At 46.2% G+C, this 17,703-nt stretch overlaps 1 protein-coding gene across 1 annotated transcript; it reads left to right on the top strand.

Annotated features, from left to right (window-relative positions):
* Positions 1-4: 4 nt before the first annotated feature.
* CPOX (coproporphyrinogen oxidase) lies at positions 5-12,696 on the top strand (the record flags this gene model as incomplete). The annotated part of the gene is made up of 7 exons (XM_046658711.1): positions 5-407; positions 2,217-2,360; positions 2,620-2,730; positions 3,899-4,040; positions 5,951-6,169; positions 9,517-9,621; positions 11,334-12,696. Coding segments are annotated over 7 exons (1,212 nt in total), but the record flags the coding sequence as incomplete, so codon positions are not given.
* Between the last annotated feature and the right edge of the window lie 5,007 nt (positions 12,697-17,703).

Raw genomic sequence — 17,703 nt, 5'->3', positions numbered from 1 at the left:
GCGCGGCGCGGCCGGGCCCATCGGTGCTGGGGGGACCCGCGGGCTCGGGCACGGCCCGGCGGCGGGGGGCGGCCCCCGGCTGGGGCCCGGACTGGCCGCGGCGCTGGCGGGGCTGGCGGGGCTCGCAGCAGCCGCCTTCGGGCACGTGCAGCGGGCGGGGATGGTGGCCCGGAGCTCGGGGCCGCGGGGGAGGCCGGAGGAGGAGGAGGAGGACGAGCTGGCCCGTCGCTGCCGCTGCTTCATGGCCCCGCCGGTGACCGACCTGCGCGAGCTGCGGGCCAGGCCCGGCGACATGAAGACCAGGATGGAGCTGCTGATCCTGGAGACCCAGGCCCAGGTGTGCCAGGCGCTGGCGCAGGTGGACGGCGGCGGCCGCTTCTCCGTGGACCGCTGGGAGAGGAAGGAAGGTGAGGCGCTCGGCCGTCGGCGGGCTGCAGGTGGCGGGCAGAAGACGACCCCGAAGGATTGGGGTGGGAGCAGGGACCTAGCGAGCGGCTGCTAGCTTCGAAGGACACCGTTCAAGAGGTTAACGTAGAAAGGGTCGTCCGCCCTCTGCTTGCTGGTGTGGACCCCGATCTGCTGTCTCTCTGGTACAGAATATTTAAAGTCTTTGCAATTTTATGGTAGCATTTTTTGTAGAAGTCTTAGGATTATTTTTATACAACATGCTGGAATGGCCAAAGTTGTCATTCAGCGTAGATTTTTCCCCGTATTTCATGCGCTTCTCTGAGTGCGTTTACCCTTTCTCCTTCCTTGGAGGTGGAAAGATGACTTGGCTCCTCTTTGCTAAGTGTCAGCCAGACTCCTCCAGCTGAGGGTGTCCTTGTGTCTTTTTCCCGAGCGGCACCAGGAACACTTGATTGGCTTGTCAGTAGTTCCACGAAATACAACCATCAGACTTCCTGCTAGGAGACTTTCCTTCCAATGGCAAAATACTTCAGTGTTAAAACAGGTCTTACAAAGTCCTATATTCAGGACCGTGTGTACACAGTGAAGCCCAGCTCTGGGTCATGCGCTTGAGGATTGGACTTTTGCTTCCTGGGATGCTGCAGCGACTTCTCCTCAGCCGGCTTGGGCTGTGTGACACTGCCACCTCTATAGTCGATGACGGGAAAGCTGGTTTCATAGTGTCTTTCATCTTGGAGTGTTTTCAGGTGAAGGACGTTGAACCAGGACACAACCTCAAGTACCAGCCTAGCTGTTTGTCCTTCAGAAGCTCCCTAACTTTGTGCCTCTGTTTCCTCAGCTATGAAATGAGATTAGAAATGATAGATGAGGGTATTGTAAGGATTAAGTGGGATGGATATGTGGGAAGTGCTTTAAAATATTGTCCGGTGCGTAGAAAGCACTGAGAAAAATTGTTTGGCCCCTTGCCAGCTGTGTGTGCTTGGAGAAGGGGTTTTGGGGTTCTGGCCTCGGTTTCTCATCTGAAGTAGAGAGGGGGGATATACTGGATCATCTTGTGTCCTGTTCAGTGCTAAAGTTTCTTAGAAATACCACAAGCTAAACATGAACCTTCATGAAACAGTCACCCTTGGGGTAACTCTAGTGTCTTAAAAATAAATACATACATAAACAGCCACTGATAGTCACTGCACAGTGGGGCTCATGTACCTGAATGTTAGTGTGTCTTACAGCCACTGATACTCACTGCACAGTGGGGCTCGTGTACCTGAATGTTAGTGTGTCTTACTCAGGTGAAGGGTCTGAACCCTGAATCGTTCAAATTCCTTCTGTTTTCTACTTGCCTGTAAACAAAATTAAAAGGCAAACAGCACACTGAGACGAAAGCAATTGAAACAATACGGAGCTCTTAAATTTGGTAATAATAGAACACCCTTCAAATATACCCATTCCTGTTTTTAACTGTAGCTTTCTCTCATGTGTCATAACCGGTGGAAGCCGTTCTGAACGGTGGTATTTGAAGGGAAGATATTCCAGTGGGTGATTTTAGGTCACCGCAGAAGAATGGAGAAGTACTGAGTGTGGCGATGTGGAGAGATAGCATATTTGACCAGTACTGGAAGCTGATGTCATAAAACTAAGCTAGTTATCTAATTTTATTGTACTTAAAAATTATAAATATGCTGATATTAGAGAAGATTTGGAAAATAGAGGAGGAAGTAAGTCCTAATTCCCCCACGTTCCTGCAAGGGTGGTTTTCAGTTTTGCAGGTCCCCTTACATTCTCTCCTCATTTTATGTTTCCCTAAACAGGGGGTGGTGGCATCAGCTGTGTGCTTCAAGATGGGCATGTTTTTGAAAAGGCTGGAGTGAGCATTTCTGTCGTTCATGGAAACCTTTCTGAGGAAGCAGCGAAACAAATGAGAAGCAGAGGAAAAAATCTGAAGACTAAAGATGGTAAATCAGACAATCTCAGCAGCCTTAAATAGTCCCGGCAAAGCTTTTTCCCATGAGTTTTATTTATAAGATAAATATTGCTTCTGTAAAAAGCCATTTGAGTCCATGTGCCAGATAAGTGTGTTCACAATTACTTTTTAAAAATTTTAAGAGACCAATTAAAAAGCAGCTTTTGAAAATTGATCCAGAAACCGTATTGGAATTCCTTTGTATCACACCAGGTGATTGAGTGCAGCTTGCTGTGTGTTTTCCTTTCCAGGGAAATTGCCGTTTTCCGCTATGGGTGTGAGCTCCGTTATCCACCCCAAGAATCCTCATGCTCCTACCATCCACTTCAACTACAGATACTTTGAAGTAGAAGACACCGATGGTAAGGGTGTCTGGAGCTGTGCAAAGTATTGTGCAAAATTGTATTTTAAAACAGGTTACAGGGCATAACGTCTAAAAGGTGATAAAATAGAAACAGTCTTAATGAGGTTTTTCAGGAGGCATATGAAGGCTTTTTCCTTGCCAGGTGCAGTCGATTATGCACTAGGCATGGAAAGTGAAAATGGTATTGGCTGACCTCCCATATTTCCTCCAACAAAGAAGGAATGATTTAATGAACTCAGACTTGGAGTGCATACCGGCTTCTTTGCAAATATAAATTCATTACATCCAAAGGAAAACCTCGTGTGCAGGGTTGACATTGAGAACTTGCTTTTGGAAATGATCTTCCACAAGCATAGCTTTGCTGGTCGCTGTTGCATTATCAGTGGGTTCAAATGGGGTGCAGGTGATGGTGCCTGGTTGTGCACTTGTGGTTCTGGCCTGCGTCTCCGTTAGCTGGCCAGCTGTCAGCACCTGTCAGAGCGCCTGTGCAGCGCCACGCTAGCCTCTGCGGGTGTCTCTGCAGGTGATGGCGTTTAAAGTCAATGTATTTTACTTTTCGTTTTGAAGCCATTTAGTTTGGTTCAAGCTTTTAATGTTTAGAGGTTGGTACCTGGTGCTGACCTAACTAAGCACATGAAAGAGTTACTCCAAATGGAAAGTTGTCTCCCTTGGCTAGCGTGTTCACCCTTTCTGGGGCAAGGGGAGGGGGTGGCAGTGGTTCTAATACAGGGAGGATCACACTCCCCTGGGGAGTTTTTATAAACTGGAGATGCCTGGGCCAGAGGTGTGCTTGTGGTTTTTTTTGAATTGTGACCTAACAGAGGTGTTTTAAGCTCTTCATGTGGTTCTTACATGCCACCAGCGTTGAGCCCTGCTGCCTGGTCCACCTGCGTGGTGTCTGTCATTCCCTGCCCTGCACGTTGTTTCCCTGCCTGGTTCCATCGCTCACCTGTTACTCTCCTACTTCCTGCCTGTCTGCTTTTCCCTCCTGCTTCCTGCCTAGGCCTTCCTGGCCTTCAGAGCTGAATTCAGTTGAATGGTTTTTTTGGTCACCCGTTTCAGGCCTCATGAACTGAGGGGATAAGTTGAGTTTGCTAACACAGTGAGTAGTGCGCTGCATCTCAGCGTCCAGACTCCGCCTCAGGACCTGTGTCTTGACTCGGCAGGTAACAAGCAGTGGTGGTTCGGTGGTGGCTGCGACCTTACCCCAACGTACTTGAACCAGGAGGATGCTGTCCACTTCCACAGAACTCTGAAGGAGGCTTGTGACCGGCACGGTCCAGATCTCTACCCGAAATTTAAAAAATGGTAGGTGAAGGCGTTGACCCTGTCGTGACCCCTCAGGTATGTTCCCTTCCTCGCTAGATGCCGAAGGCAGCTACTGTGTCACGAAATGCCTTTTTCAGTTTCTGAAGGCTGCTCTGTTTTCCTTGCCCACCAGAAGTGGGATGCCAGTTTTAAGTGGTTTTAATAAGTTATTTTCTTAGGAATAGTTGGATGTCTGTAATAAAAATTGGGTAGCATCATCTTTTTTGATCTCAAATGATGTGGACTATAAACTTCGGGTGATCCATGCCTGAGAATCAGAGGCCTTTTAATCCTGGGTGGGATAGTCAATTCTCCCCCAGAGGGGACTGTCGGTGCTGTGGGACGGTCAGGATGGAACACGAGTTGGGGATCTGTTAGGGAGAGATGCGAATGCACCAGAGATTTTGAGCAAGGAGAAGAGTGGAGTTGGAAACTTTGTTAAAGAAGCTAGTGGTAAAGAAAAGGAAAACAGTTGTGAGGAGACCAGGAGATTTGGTAGATGGGAAATGGAGTCTGGGCATAAATTGTTTGGAATAAGAGTAAAATGCTCAACACCTCTTAGAGCTAATTGGCATTCTTGAAAAAGGAAGAATAGAAAGGATTTGGGGTTTTTTTTTGCTTTTAGAGTTAATAATTGTGGAATCTTGATGTTATCTGTGTAAAAGCATGGAGTTCAGCTTTAAAATCCTCAGAAAAGATAAGACATCTAAATATTCTCCTTGTGATTTGACGTTACCACTGAGAACTGCACAGTGATGGATGCAGGGATGTGAGAGGGAGGGTTTCTCTCTCTCACAAACCAGCGTCCTTCCAGGAGGAGGGCTGGGGCGCAGATATTCCCCTTGTTTGGTTCCCGTTTATCGCTGTTACTGTGATGACTCTATCTGAGTAATATTGATAAAATATCTAGGATGCACGCTAATTAAGAAGTTTTTAGTATAAGTATTCAGTAAATCTCTTAATGTCATGAAGAGATTTTGAAATATGATTAGGTTTGACTTTACAGCCTTGCTCAGGATATCCTTGATGTTCATAAAATGTGCTCTAAAAGGAAAGCCAGCAAGTCATGGTCGGGGTGAATTATACCAACACGTCAGTCCTAGGGATTTGCATTTGCCGTCTTTTTTTTTTTTTTTTTTTTTGACTTTGAGCTATTAAGGCTATTTTTAAGGTAAGCTTTTAAAAAATAGCTTTTAGTTTTTGTACAGTTTTTTCTATTTAGGGACCCTTGTTTGATGGAGATCATGAAAAGAACTATTTCCACCATGTAAACTATTCTACAAGTTTTAGCATTTAGAAAATGCTTTCTTAGGAAACAGCTCTAGGAGACACAGAGGGCAGAGGCTCGAGAACAGATTGATAGTCCATGTGCTGGCCGCGGGGTAACCTTTCATGCAAGAAGTGTAACAGTCTGAAGACCCCTCTTCTCTGAACGGTTCCTTCCACTGGCCCTTCCCTCAGTCCTGCACGCTGTAGAATCATCAAGAGACCTGACAGAGTATTTACTGTACCTCGCTTTGGAGAGTAAAGAGCAGCCTCGGGAGCCCAGGGATTGGCGTCCAGTCGGGCACCTGGTTGGTGTCCTTGTGGAGGCTTCCTGTCCTGCCTCTTGGGGCAGCAGCATCACTTGTTTCAGGAAATGCACCATCAATGCTGGACTCTCTGTTTCTCTTTTCATTAGGTTCTTAGAGTTCTATCCTCACATAGACACGTGTTAAATTGCCCAGTTGCATCTCCTGCCTTGGCAATAACTGCAGGAGATCTGTCTAAAGCCCTGGGTTTCGTTCCCATAGTTGGACCAAGAGAAAGGGCGTTGTGCTGGCGTTGCTCAGGGCCAGTGCTCTGAGCCGGGACACCCACGTCGATTTCCGTGCCTCTGGTCCCTGATGCAGCCCTGCTGTGTGTTCCAGGTGTGACGAGTACTTCTTTATAGCCCACCGTGGGGAGCGGAGGGGCATCGGGGGCATCTTTTTTGATGACCTTGACTCTCCATCCAAGGACGAGGTGTTTCGCTTCGTGGAGAGCTGCGCGCAGGCGGTGGTCCCTTCTTACATCCCCCTCGTGAAGAAGCACCGCAATGACTCGTTCACGCCCCAGGAGAAGCTGTGGCAACAGCTCCGGAGAGGACGGTGAGTGGGGGCCGGGGGAGTGGCCGTCTCGGTGCATCCGGGCAGCCGAGCGCCGAGTGACGGCGGCTGTGTCACCCTGATTGCTTTCCCTGACTAGAGGAGTATTAGATGAATAAAGCATTGTGTGAAACAGTGTTATAAAAAAGAGCAACGTTTATTTGTCTATACGTTAGAGACTCTCAGTAGACATGGAGTGAGTACTTGCTGGATTTGATTCAGCTGAATTTGTTTAGTTTTGTTTATTGTTTCTATTTAGTTTTTCTTCTAGCGATATCTTCCAGCCCTACACCAAGATATGGGCGTCATTTAATGTTTTTTGCTGCTCTGTAAATGGGGAATCACACCTTTTTCATTCATCTTCAAGGTTTTTGGAAGTCGTTATGATGGAAATAATCATTTCAGAAGTTATTTACAGTTAATGATAATGGTTACTAGTTAGGTAGTCCTTACTCTGTGCCAGCCAGTAAGTTAGGCAGTTTGCATCTGATTTTCTCCATCCACTTGTGAGATTAGTGTAATTATCATCATTTTCCAGGTGATAAAACTTAGCAAGGTAGATCCCTTGCCCAAGGTTACACAGCTGGTCAGTAAGATTCCAGATGAGGCACCAGGTCATCACAACTTCAAAACGTGCAGCCCTTCCTGCGCGTGAGGGACGTTAAGTAGTTGAAGCGTTTGTGGTGGTGGCCGTGGTGTGCTCCTCAGCCGCCCTGCTCTGGGCGTTGAGCATGTGAGCTCAGCGGGCCAGCAGAGCGGGTCATCCTCAGCCGGGCGCCCCTGTGGCTCAGCTCCAGGTTGCCCCTCAGTGGCAGCTCTCCACAGTTTCTCATTGCCGCCTGAATGCATGTAAACCACAGTCGGTGGCTGTGAAGTGGATTTTCTCGTTTATGTTAGTTCTGTCTTGGGCTCATGAAGCTTTGGGGACTTCAGGACGTAAGGCTGGTGCCCCGGGAAGGGTCAGCTTAGTAACGGTCCAAGTCTGAAGATAACCGTTTGTGTTTATCGTTTCTTGTGACTGCCTGTGCTGTGTCTGGTCCCCGTGTATAAACTTGGGAAAATGAGCGTTGTTAAGTTTTCTTGTTAGAAGCATCTTCAACAGCGCATCTGTTTGGGGATGTGTTTTTTTTGTTCCCATGGTTTCTCAAATGCATCTTTGCCGCTCCCTCCTCTCGCCTGACCTTTGTGCCCCTGTGGCTGGGGCTTTGCTGGCTGTGAAGGTGGGTGGCACGTGGACCCTCGGAAGGGGCTCGCGCTCCAGGGGGCACACAGTGCCTGGGGCAAGTTTAAGACACTAGGGAGAGGGTGGGGCTCTCGAGTGCAAAGCTGGCAGGGTTTGTGAATGCTGATGAGGTGAAGCTTTTAAAACGTAGACATAGAAATGTTTTTGTTTTCCGAATGTTTTTCCTTGTGAATGACAAGACGTTGTGACGGTGCCACGTATCCCTGCGCCTTGGGCGGTTCGTTGTCTGGCCGAGGGGTGGGGTGGGCCGTGGCACTCACTGTGAGTGCTGAGACGAGAACTGTCTGTTCTCGCTGAGAGCCCCCGCCCCCTTATCTCTGGGCTGCAGCTGGCAGTGCACCCTCGGGCCGTCGGCACTGTCCCATGCCGCCCTTGTCTGGGCCCTCACAGGTCCCCCTCCCACCGCCTCCGCCCAGGTGGGAGTTTGCCTGTGTCCGCCGCTGCCCTTTGACCTTACTGTATCTTGTTTGGCAGCCTCGTCCTGTCTCTGAGCCTGGTCACCACTAGTCCCCCCCAGACCTTGAACTCCAGTCTTACCGTCTTCTTTTTCTGGGAGAACAGAGACAAAAGATCTTTAACTTCTTGTGGTTTTGTTGTATTTGGGGAAAGAGGATAGGATAACATTTAGGCATGAGTTGAATAGAAGGGAAGGTGAGGGGTCATAGTTCACAGGTTCCTCAGAGGGTAGATGTGTGGAAGGACCAGAGAGCAGCTCGAAGCGAAACCTGGTGGGAGTGGGAGAGGCCGCTGCAGGGACAGCGTTGTCGGCTTCCGGGAGGAGGGCAGCTCGGGGAGCTCCTCCCCAGGGTCTCTGGGAAAGACGTCGGCACAGGTAGGGAAGCACCGCGTCCCTCATGTGTCGTGTTTGGGAAAGGAAACAGGGTGAAGACGGGGCTGAGGGACTGGAGCCCTTTTCCAGGGTCTTAGAAAGAAGTTGAGAAGATTCATGTAAATTGTCTTTTGAAATGGGCGTGAGAAGCTATTAAATAGTTGTCGGTGCACAAAACTCAATCACGATAAATAAACGGTGGCGATTAGAAAGGGGTCCATGGCATAGTTTCCTTCAGCGTTCTCAGGGCCTTCGGCAGGTTCCATGCAGAAGGTGCTGTCTGAGCCTTGGCGGCTCTGGGATTCCAGAGAACTCGTCCTCTGGGGTAACGGGGACAGTGACGGGGGCAGTGATGGGGACAATGACGGGGAGATGCGAGAATGAGGGAAGTTCAGCCCGAGGCAAGTGTCCGAATGAGCTGAGGAATGCTCTGCAAGGGGCAATGTTTATTGAAAATTTCAGATTTATGGATCATTCTCGATTCTTTTGGGTAGTAGAAACTGTTTTTTTGGAAGTGGGGAGAAGAAGCCCTTTTATGAAGGAGCCCGTGATGATAGGGGCAGTCGGAGGCTTTTCAGCTGGGCAGTTTAGAGCTGAGTCTGGCAGTTCGTGGAGAAGTGTTCTAGTGAACCAAGTGTGGACGCTAAGAACGTTTCCTAAGAAGGTGACACTGAGCACTGAGGCCCCCCCCCACCCCGGCCTGAGTGCGCTGCGTGAACCTGCGGGAAGACGGGATGACGGGACTGCTGGTTGATGCTGTGGACGCCTCGGGGGAAGCGGAGGGTCTAGAATGTACTAGTAATGGTTGCTCGTGGTACCTGGCCTCCAGTTACAGGAGTTCCACACTGTCTCGGTTCCTGGGAGGCCGAGGCCGTGGTGGAAGTCTCTGGCTCTGAGGCGTCTCGGTGGGTGGGGGGCCGGAGGGGCCGTGCGCTCCTAATGGAGGGCGCCATTCCTTTCCCTTAATCGTTGCTGTGCCTCAGAGTTCTCAGCTTTGTGTCCGTTCTGTTTGTTTATTGGAAAACATAACCTCCTTGTTCTGTGACTGCTCTGCGTTGGGGCCGACTCCGTGTCCTGCTGTTTGTTGGATAATACTCTCTTATTTATGCCCGTCCAGATGGAGAAAACTCAACGGACCGTAGGCTGGTGTTTCTTGTGCCAGTTCCCGCTGATTGGGGGGTGGGCGCAGGAAGAACCCCACTTTAAGTATTTGTTGTGGGCGAATCGTAAGCATTTTAATCAGCTAGCCCTTAATGTTGTTTGGTGTCTTCGTGTCAGGTATGTAGAATTTAACCTGCTGTATGATCGGGGCACGAAGTTTGGCCTTTTCACTCCGGGATCCAGGATCGAGAGCATCTTGATGTCTTTACCTCTGACTGCCCGGTAAGAAGAACCCGTCGTCATAATTTCCTCCCACCCCAGCTTCCCAGCCCCAACAAAACATGAACGTTAACACCACATGGTCTTACCTGAGGACTGCATTAGTTTTGACTTTGCTGATTTTACAAGAAAATCACGGTCAAATAGTTAAGGAAAATCCAACCAGGTTTTTAAGGGGAGGGAGGATGAACGGTCGAGCTTCGTATGTGAGAGCGGGAAGGAGAGAGGTGTGGACAAGGGTGGGCGGTGGCGTCTGGGGCCGGATCGACCGTCCCCTCCTTTGTCGTTGTCTAGGAAGAGCTGTGGGCAGAGCAGGTGGATTGAACATAGCAGCTTTTTAAACTTAATTTTATTACAAACTATTGCCCTTCTGAGGAAGAGTCTTACCTTCCAGTCCGAAGCATTAAGCTTGTGGAAAGCACGAGGGATTGTTTCCAGGGCTGGCCTTCTCTCCGTGCCTCTGTGCTGCTGTAGTGGGCTGCCCCACGAGATCCACGTGGGGAATTTTAAGACAGGTTGATTTTTGCTGGTGCCATTAGGTTAATGACGATCCGCAGTTGACTTTTTGGCCATGAGAAAGTGAGGATGATGTCTGTCCAGACTGAAATAGAAAAGATCAGAGAAAAAGAAAAATTGCCATTGCTTGTTTTACAAGAGCTGGAATCTTCTTTCCTCCGCGAGTGTAAATGTCCATATAAGAGTGCACTGCTGAATGGCTTCCTGGTCTGCTGTTGTCCAGATCTGGCCGTGGGAGGTCAGTACCCTCCATGTTGTCACTGCCTTCAGAGCGGCAAATGTCCCCATTAGGTGTTCCTGCCACCTGAGAGGTGAGATGTGAAGAAAAAATCGAGATGAGTTCTGAGGCCTCTGATAGTCTGCTGGCCCCTAATTATGATGCCTGTTCCAAGCCGCAGATATGGGCGGATTATAAACCACCCCCTCATTCAGCTGAATGGCGTTAACACAGCAGGTCACTTTCAGCTGCTGTGCAGTCTACTCGCGGGGTCTGCAAACTTAAGGCTGCAGGACAAAGCCAGTTCCATTTGTGGCGTGTTTTTGAATAGCCCTTGAGCTAAGAATGGCTTTTACATTTTTAAAGGATTATTAAAAACAGGAAAAGAACATGCAAGAGACTGTACATGGCCCCACAAAGCCAAAAGCATTTCTGATGTGGCCCTTTATAGGAAAAGTCCACCACCCCCTGGTCTGAACTAGTGCTTGCCAGACTTCATGTATCAGCTTAGCAGTTTTGACCATATTTGTATATTATCTGAGGTATTGTTTACTTAAATTGTGTAGTCTTATTTTCTCTGAGAGAGAATTTATTTATAAAGGCAAACGAGTATTATTGCCATAAATAGAAAGTAACACATTGAAATAAATGCATAAGAAGTAAGCTAAAAAAAGTTTGCCCATGGATCATCTAAGGTTCTACACCTTGTGAAATCCTGGCTTATAGTAAAAGTGTATTTTGGCTCTAGGGTATTAATGTTGGCCAAAGTGTGCCTGGGAATTATTAAGCAACTTTATCTCTTTAGCAGCAAATATTTTCTAAAAGCCTGGTGGGTACAAGGCATATTAGGCACCGTGGAGACTAGCAGGTAGAAGACATTTTTCACTCTTTTAGAATCTTGTTTCTCATTTATTTTAAGTAAAGAGTTGTGTGTGTCATTTATTATTATTACATTTTTCGCTCCTGTTTTGGACCTACACAGATGGGAGTATATGCATTCACCCTCGGAGAACTCCAAAGAAGCTGAAATTCTGGAAGTTCTGCGCCATCCGAGGGACTGGGTGCATTGACACAGGCAGAGCTGCATCCTGGGGTCTGGAGGACGTGCAGCGTGGGCCCTGTTCCACTGCCAGCGCTGTTGCCACTGTGTGGCGGTCGGTTACCTGGCCCCAGAGCTCCAGGCTTCGGCTCTCGGGGCTCTGCCTCCTGGGCAGGGGGTAAAATGTGTTTTAAGCACCACAGGTTTCCACTGGATGCTGTTGGTAACACGTGGTGAGATGGCAGCTTGTCAGAGTCAGTTAGTTGATAAAAACCTCATTTATACTTCTAGAATCGTTTTATATGACCAGCTTACAAAGTATGACTGAGTTTCCAAGTATTGAGTTAAGAGAATCTAAGTATAATTTGTATCAGGGAACTTCTCATGTTATTTTCGTTTCATATTTTGAAATTTTAGTTTCTGCCACAGAAATCTCTGTCATGGGATAAATGTTTCCATTAATTCAATGAGGTTGAGACTTGCTAGTAATTTTAGAAAGCAACTTGAAATGAGGGTACAAGTTCTACTTCGTCGTTGCTAAAAGTTTCTTTGATCGTCATGTTTCTATTGATCTTTCTCTAGAGATCATAATATTGTAAAATAGTCATTTTTATGATGATAGATATTTAGGAACACTTGAAATTTCCTTAATCTCTCCTGGGGTGCTTGTGGTTGCTAACGCTAAAGGGGCATTGCTGTTACTTAAACGAGGGACACCTAAGTGGCCATTTGGATTTCTGGAGAGCCATGATTTGTTAATGTTGGGATTTTCTGCACTTTTCAAGGTGAAAGTGAAATCCTTGTATTCTGATATTTAAATTTTTCTTTCCCAGCCATATTTCTATGGAAGTTTAGACTAAGAACAATCATGGGGATGTGTAGTGAATTTGGGAAATGTTTCTCATTTAAGAAATGAGGAAATGAGACTCAACATTTTCATTTAATTAAAGCAGGCACAACTTGGGTGAGAAGCATGCAGGCATTTTATAAATCTATTTCTTTGTAAGAGGGACTCATTGAAATTGTCCTTTTTTTAAATTAGAGATTTGAAACTCTTTGCTTTTAAGAAAATCACAAGAGAATTCTTAATGTGACTTCCTTATTCATATAATAATATGAATGTATTTTATTTTATTCATAATATATTGAGTTTGTAAGGGATAGTATCTTCCTACATATTATTAAGCATTGTCTTGGAATATGTTGAATGTGTGTGATTGTGTGTGATTCTTTAGGGCTGGAAAATGTACAAATTCTTCAACTGTCTTACAACAGATCTGCTAATAAATTTTATTATGAAATATGACTAAGAAATGTTTGTGGTTTTTTTTCCTCAGGATAGTTGATGTAGGGGAGGCACAAATATTTCTTGATACTATATCATATTTCTTCATTCCTAGATATTTTACCCAAGAAAAATGAAAATATAAGTTTTGCACTGGAATTTTCATAGCAGCTTTATTCACAATAGCCCAAAGTTAGAAATCACACAAATGCTCATCAGCAGGTGAATGGATAAATTATGATCTAGCCATGTGTTAAAACACTGTTCAGCAATGAGAAGGAACGGCTATTGATAAATGTAACAACAGGGGTGAATACCAAAAGCTTTATGCCCAGTGGAAGAAGCCAGACACGCAAGAGCATCCCCTGTATGACTACATTATAGGAAAACCTAGGAGTCAAAACTGAGACGGAAAGCCGATTGTTGTTTGCTGGGGATGGGAATAGATTATGAAAGGGAACAGAAGAATGTTTTGAGGTGATGGAAATGGTCTCTGTATTGACCGTGGCAATGGTTACCAGACTGTATACATTTATCAAAGCTCATTGAACTTGACACTTAAAGTCATGAAATTTTATTGTGTATGTGATGTTTCAGTAAAGCTGATTAAATGAAAAAAAGTCCATAACAGAGGCATGTAGGAACAAATGTTCAAATAAACCACAGTTTACCTTTTCCAATAAAAAGTCCCTTATGTAATCTGCCAGCCTGTTTAGTTGTGTTAAGTCTGTTGGGGTCTGGGCGTTGGGCTAAGATGAAATTTCAGAGTTTTTCTGTGCCTATCAGTTTTTCATACTCTTCAATGCCCATGTATTTCTCTTACAGATGAGATTATGTCTGGGGAAAAAATTAACAGAATTGCATGACTGTTGGAAAATAGATCATTCTGTTGTTATTCAAAGTGAATTTCTTTTTCAAATATGTGTTGATGTCTATTCTGAGTCTACTGGAGGCCCCGTGACCAAGGGGTGGGAGTGCCTGCTGGTGCTGTCTCTCTGGAGCGGGTTTAGTGGCCATCAGGGGTGGGAGTTGGAGGGGAGGGATGTCAACGCTCTGGAGCAAATTGCTAACCACTCCTTTCTGTCACACTCTGCTCTGCTTACCCACGTATTCAACTGAGTGTTGAACGAGATAAAAGCTTCTGCACACTGACGAGCACCAGATTAGAAGGCCAAAGACCCTGTTTCTTTATGACTTAGCCTTCCATGTGTCTTGCTGTTAGGGTTCATCCAGGCTGGGATCATCTGCGGGGCTCTGACTCACGCCGTGTCTAGACCAGGACGACTGAAAGGCCAGCCTCAGCGGGACCTGTGGACCGGAGTCCTGCAGGCGGCTTGGAGCCCATCTCCATGAATGAGGCAGAGGCAGCATGCTTGCCCTCTGCTCTGTCTCTGGAGGTGACACATTCCATTGGTTACCAGTGAGTCACTCAGGCCGGCTCCAGATTCAAGGGAAGGGAATCAGGCCCCTACTCTCAAGGGGAGGCACCATCGTCAAGGAATTTGTGGTCATCTTCAAAACTGCCGCATGGCCCTTCCCTTCCCAAAACCACGACATAGGTTTGACTCTGTCCCTCCCTTGCTGCCCTGTCGAATCTACCTTTGAAGTGTTTCTTGACCTCCTTCCCCTGTCCACTGCCACCACTCTGCTTTTGTCCCACATTCCTTATCATCTGGACTTTCGAGATAGCCTGCCTGCCTCTGGTCCCTCTGACCTCCATTCTCTCCCTTCAGAATTACTTCCCCAAATCCCACTATCACTGCCCTCCCCGATATTCTAAACACCCCCCTTCTCCTACGGAGAAGGTTCTAAACTCAACCTGGCATTGAACAACCTGCGATTTGACCCCACCTCTCTTTTCAGCCCTACCTCCTGCCTCCCTCCCCTGCGTTCAGCCTACAACTACGTGCCAACCACTCCACATTTTTCTGAACATTCCCTGATTCTGTTCCATCTGGCGTTTGCTCAGGCTCCTGCTATCTCTGCTTGGAATCTCTTACGCTCCCGTCCATCTTTCCATGTCCGGTTCAAATCTTCAAGAAACTTTCCTTGAAATCAATCTTTCTGCCCTTCAGCACATTTTTCCTTCGGTGTCTCTTTCATCACGGTCTTTCACACAGCCATGCAACGTACACGACACTTATTACAAAATATTTAAGGTGGATCTTTCCTCATTTATAACATCTGCTACCTTGTGAATGCCTGCTGCCTGTTAACCTTTGTCTTACAACTCTGTTTTGCAATATATTGTATCAAGCTTACTATTGTTTGGCTTTCTATATGACTGTCTTATGTCTTAATGTCCTAGTCTATGAAGCCAGAAGTTTCCAGTATGCATCTTTTAAAAGCCCGTTTAGGAATTGTTTTCAGGGATGTGTTGTATTATCCCTGCCACAAGGATTGTGTATTTGAAATCTCCCATTTAAAAAATTGGATCCTTCTTCCCAAAAAAACACACATGTAAAATTCCAATTTCACAATAGATGTAAATTAGCACATTGAAGTTAGTCAAGTTTAGACATTTACAAATGGCTTGACTAAATCCTGAACTTTGTGTTGTTAGCTGAAACCAAGTCATAGCTTGTACAACATGAAACCTCACAGACCTGTTTCTACAGGTGTTTTAGTACCAGACACCAGCACATACCAGCAGAGCGAGATAATTAAACTGCATTCCATCTGCCAAGCAACTATTTGGTCATTCATCAGTATTTTAAAGAATCCTTCACCTCTTAATTCCCACTCATCCTTCAAAACACATTTGACCATAAAACTTGGCATTATCTAGTCCGTCATGGTTTCAGCGAGTTGACACAAATACAGTCACTTAGGATAGCAAATCGACTTTGTACTCATTTAGAATTGCAATATGGGCTCTGTCCCAGATGTGTTTGCCTATGACATGGTGGGGAGGTGTCAAACTAAAGGTCACAAACAAAGTTGTGCCAGTCAAACGCCTCTCTTATTTAACAGTGGGGGAATAACGCATTTATAAATGCGGGTCTTCACAGTGATTTATCTCCGCTCAGGTTCGGTGAAAGTTGCCTCCATTTTCTGATACGGTGAGGCAGCCGGAGGCTCTCGGAACATTCCATGCTTGCTGCCTGACAGCCTTCTGACCCTGGCTATGGTGGGCACAATTTTAACCCAGCTTATCACTTTCTTGTAGTTCAAGTTGTAGTTTATTCAAAATAGTTCAGTAGATATCCTCAAAGAATATTTAATATAATATCTACATCAATACAAATTAACTTACTTCTAAAAGTAATTTTTATTCTTTAATGTGTATTTGATCTTAAATGCTCTTCAACGTGAGAGTGTTACCTAAAAATAATGTGGATATTTCTAGGAAACAAAGAACTTGACCTCCCTCTGTCCTACCGTTTGGTAACATGAGGGAGAGATGGTACCTCCCTTGTAACAGCAAGAGTCTTCTCAGTGGGGGCTCAGGCATGTGGAGCCGAGGCCAGCGGGGCCCTGCTGCACCCGCTCAGAACCCCTGACTCAGTCTGTGAGCACAAGAAAATGGCTGCTTCTTTACGTCACTAAATTTGAGGTGGCTTGTTTAACAGCAATAGTTAGCTGGAACGGGTTAGATACCACTAACGAGAGAGAGAGAGAGAGAAACAGAGAGAGAGAGAGAGACAGAGAGAGACAGAGAGAGACAGAGAGACAGAGAGACAGAGAGACAGAGAGACAGAGAGAGAGAGAGAGACGAGAGCAGTTCTGATGAGCTTGACAGGCCCGCAAGCCGTCTATAGCAGTATTTAGAGACGTGAGTCAAGAGCTCAGGAGAGAAGTTCAGTCTAGAAACATCTATTTACCAATCGTTTGTGCAAAGACGATAATTGGAAAAGTAGAAGAGCATGAGCCATCTGAGGAAGCGCGTGCAGTGCAGTAAGAAAGGAGGGTCCAAGGCTGACCTGGGGCAGGGAAAGGAGCAGGGACGAGACGTCGGGGGAGCAGAGACGCGGCTCGCTGCACAGGTGTAGCCGGGAAGAAGGGGATCCAAAGGGACAAGTTGGGTGAGACAGCAATAAGGCTAAAACATGACAATAGCTGTGACGCTACATAAAAGATATTAAAATAACACGTGCTCTACGTAAGATGTTTGAGAAATCAGGTATTAAGTTCAGATCTTTAGAAATAACCATAGTCCAGTGCTTAACTTACCAAGATCTTGTCAGGCACTAAAATTTAGGCAATAAAATAAAATTATTTCCATTAACGTATCAGATAGTGTCTCCAGTTTCTCAAATTGTGTTTAAATATGAAATTTTTTAAAGAACCAGTAGGTGGAGCCACATTTGCCCAAGAAAATCTGGTCATGGGTTATTTGTGTTTTGGTTTTGGTGGGAGGAAGGGGAGAGGAAGGAAGAGAAAGTGAACAACACGGAGGGAGAGAGAAGAGGAGAGGGAGAAGCAGCGGGTGCAAGTGAGATGGAGACGAGGACCGTGCAAGAGGAGGGGGAGGCGAGAAAGGAGAGAAGAGCGAGAGTGGGCATCACTGAACTCTGGTGGTGTGGAGAGGTGATCTAAAGGATTTAAGATGTATTTAATCAAGCATGGTTAATTCGACTGTGATGTTTCTATCCCGCCAAATGGCTCCATGACGTTTCATTTCTCCCTTTATTACAGGGAGATTCTGAGGTTGACAATGTCTATAACCCCAATATTGTTGGCTGTCTAAAGCAGGGGTCTCCATCTGAGTCCCTGAACCGTGGGTTCCCTGAAATCATGAGAAAATGTATGCATTTTTCATAGCGTCCATAATGTTAGTTTGCCTCTCAAAAGGATCCATGATCCTGAAAATATGGAGCACTTCTCATCAAAGTCGGGAGAGCGTCTATACTTAGGAGGGTGTGTGTGATAAGTCAGTGAGGAAAGATAGGAAAACATTTTTATCTGTTCTAAAGTTCTATTTTTGTGTGTAATTTAATTATTTGCCCCTAATAAATTAGCACATTAATGCGTATACTTAATTCACAAATACGCCAGGATATTTTGTGGGTACAAAATCAGCGGCAC

The sequence above is a fragment of the Equus quagga genome, chromosome 4 (assembly GCF_021613505.1).
Source record: "Equus quagga isolate Etosha38 chromosome 4, UCLA_HA_Equagga_1.0, whole genome shotgun sequence".
Classification (NCBI taxonomy): Eukaryota; Metazoa; Chordata; class Mammalia; order Perissodactyla; family Equidae; genus Equus; species Equus quagga.
The sequence above is the reverse complement of the archived record's forward strand: the minus strand, read 5'-3'. Positions and strand labels throughout refer to the sequence as shown.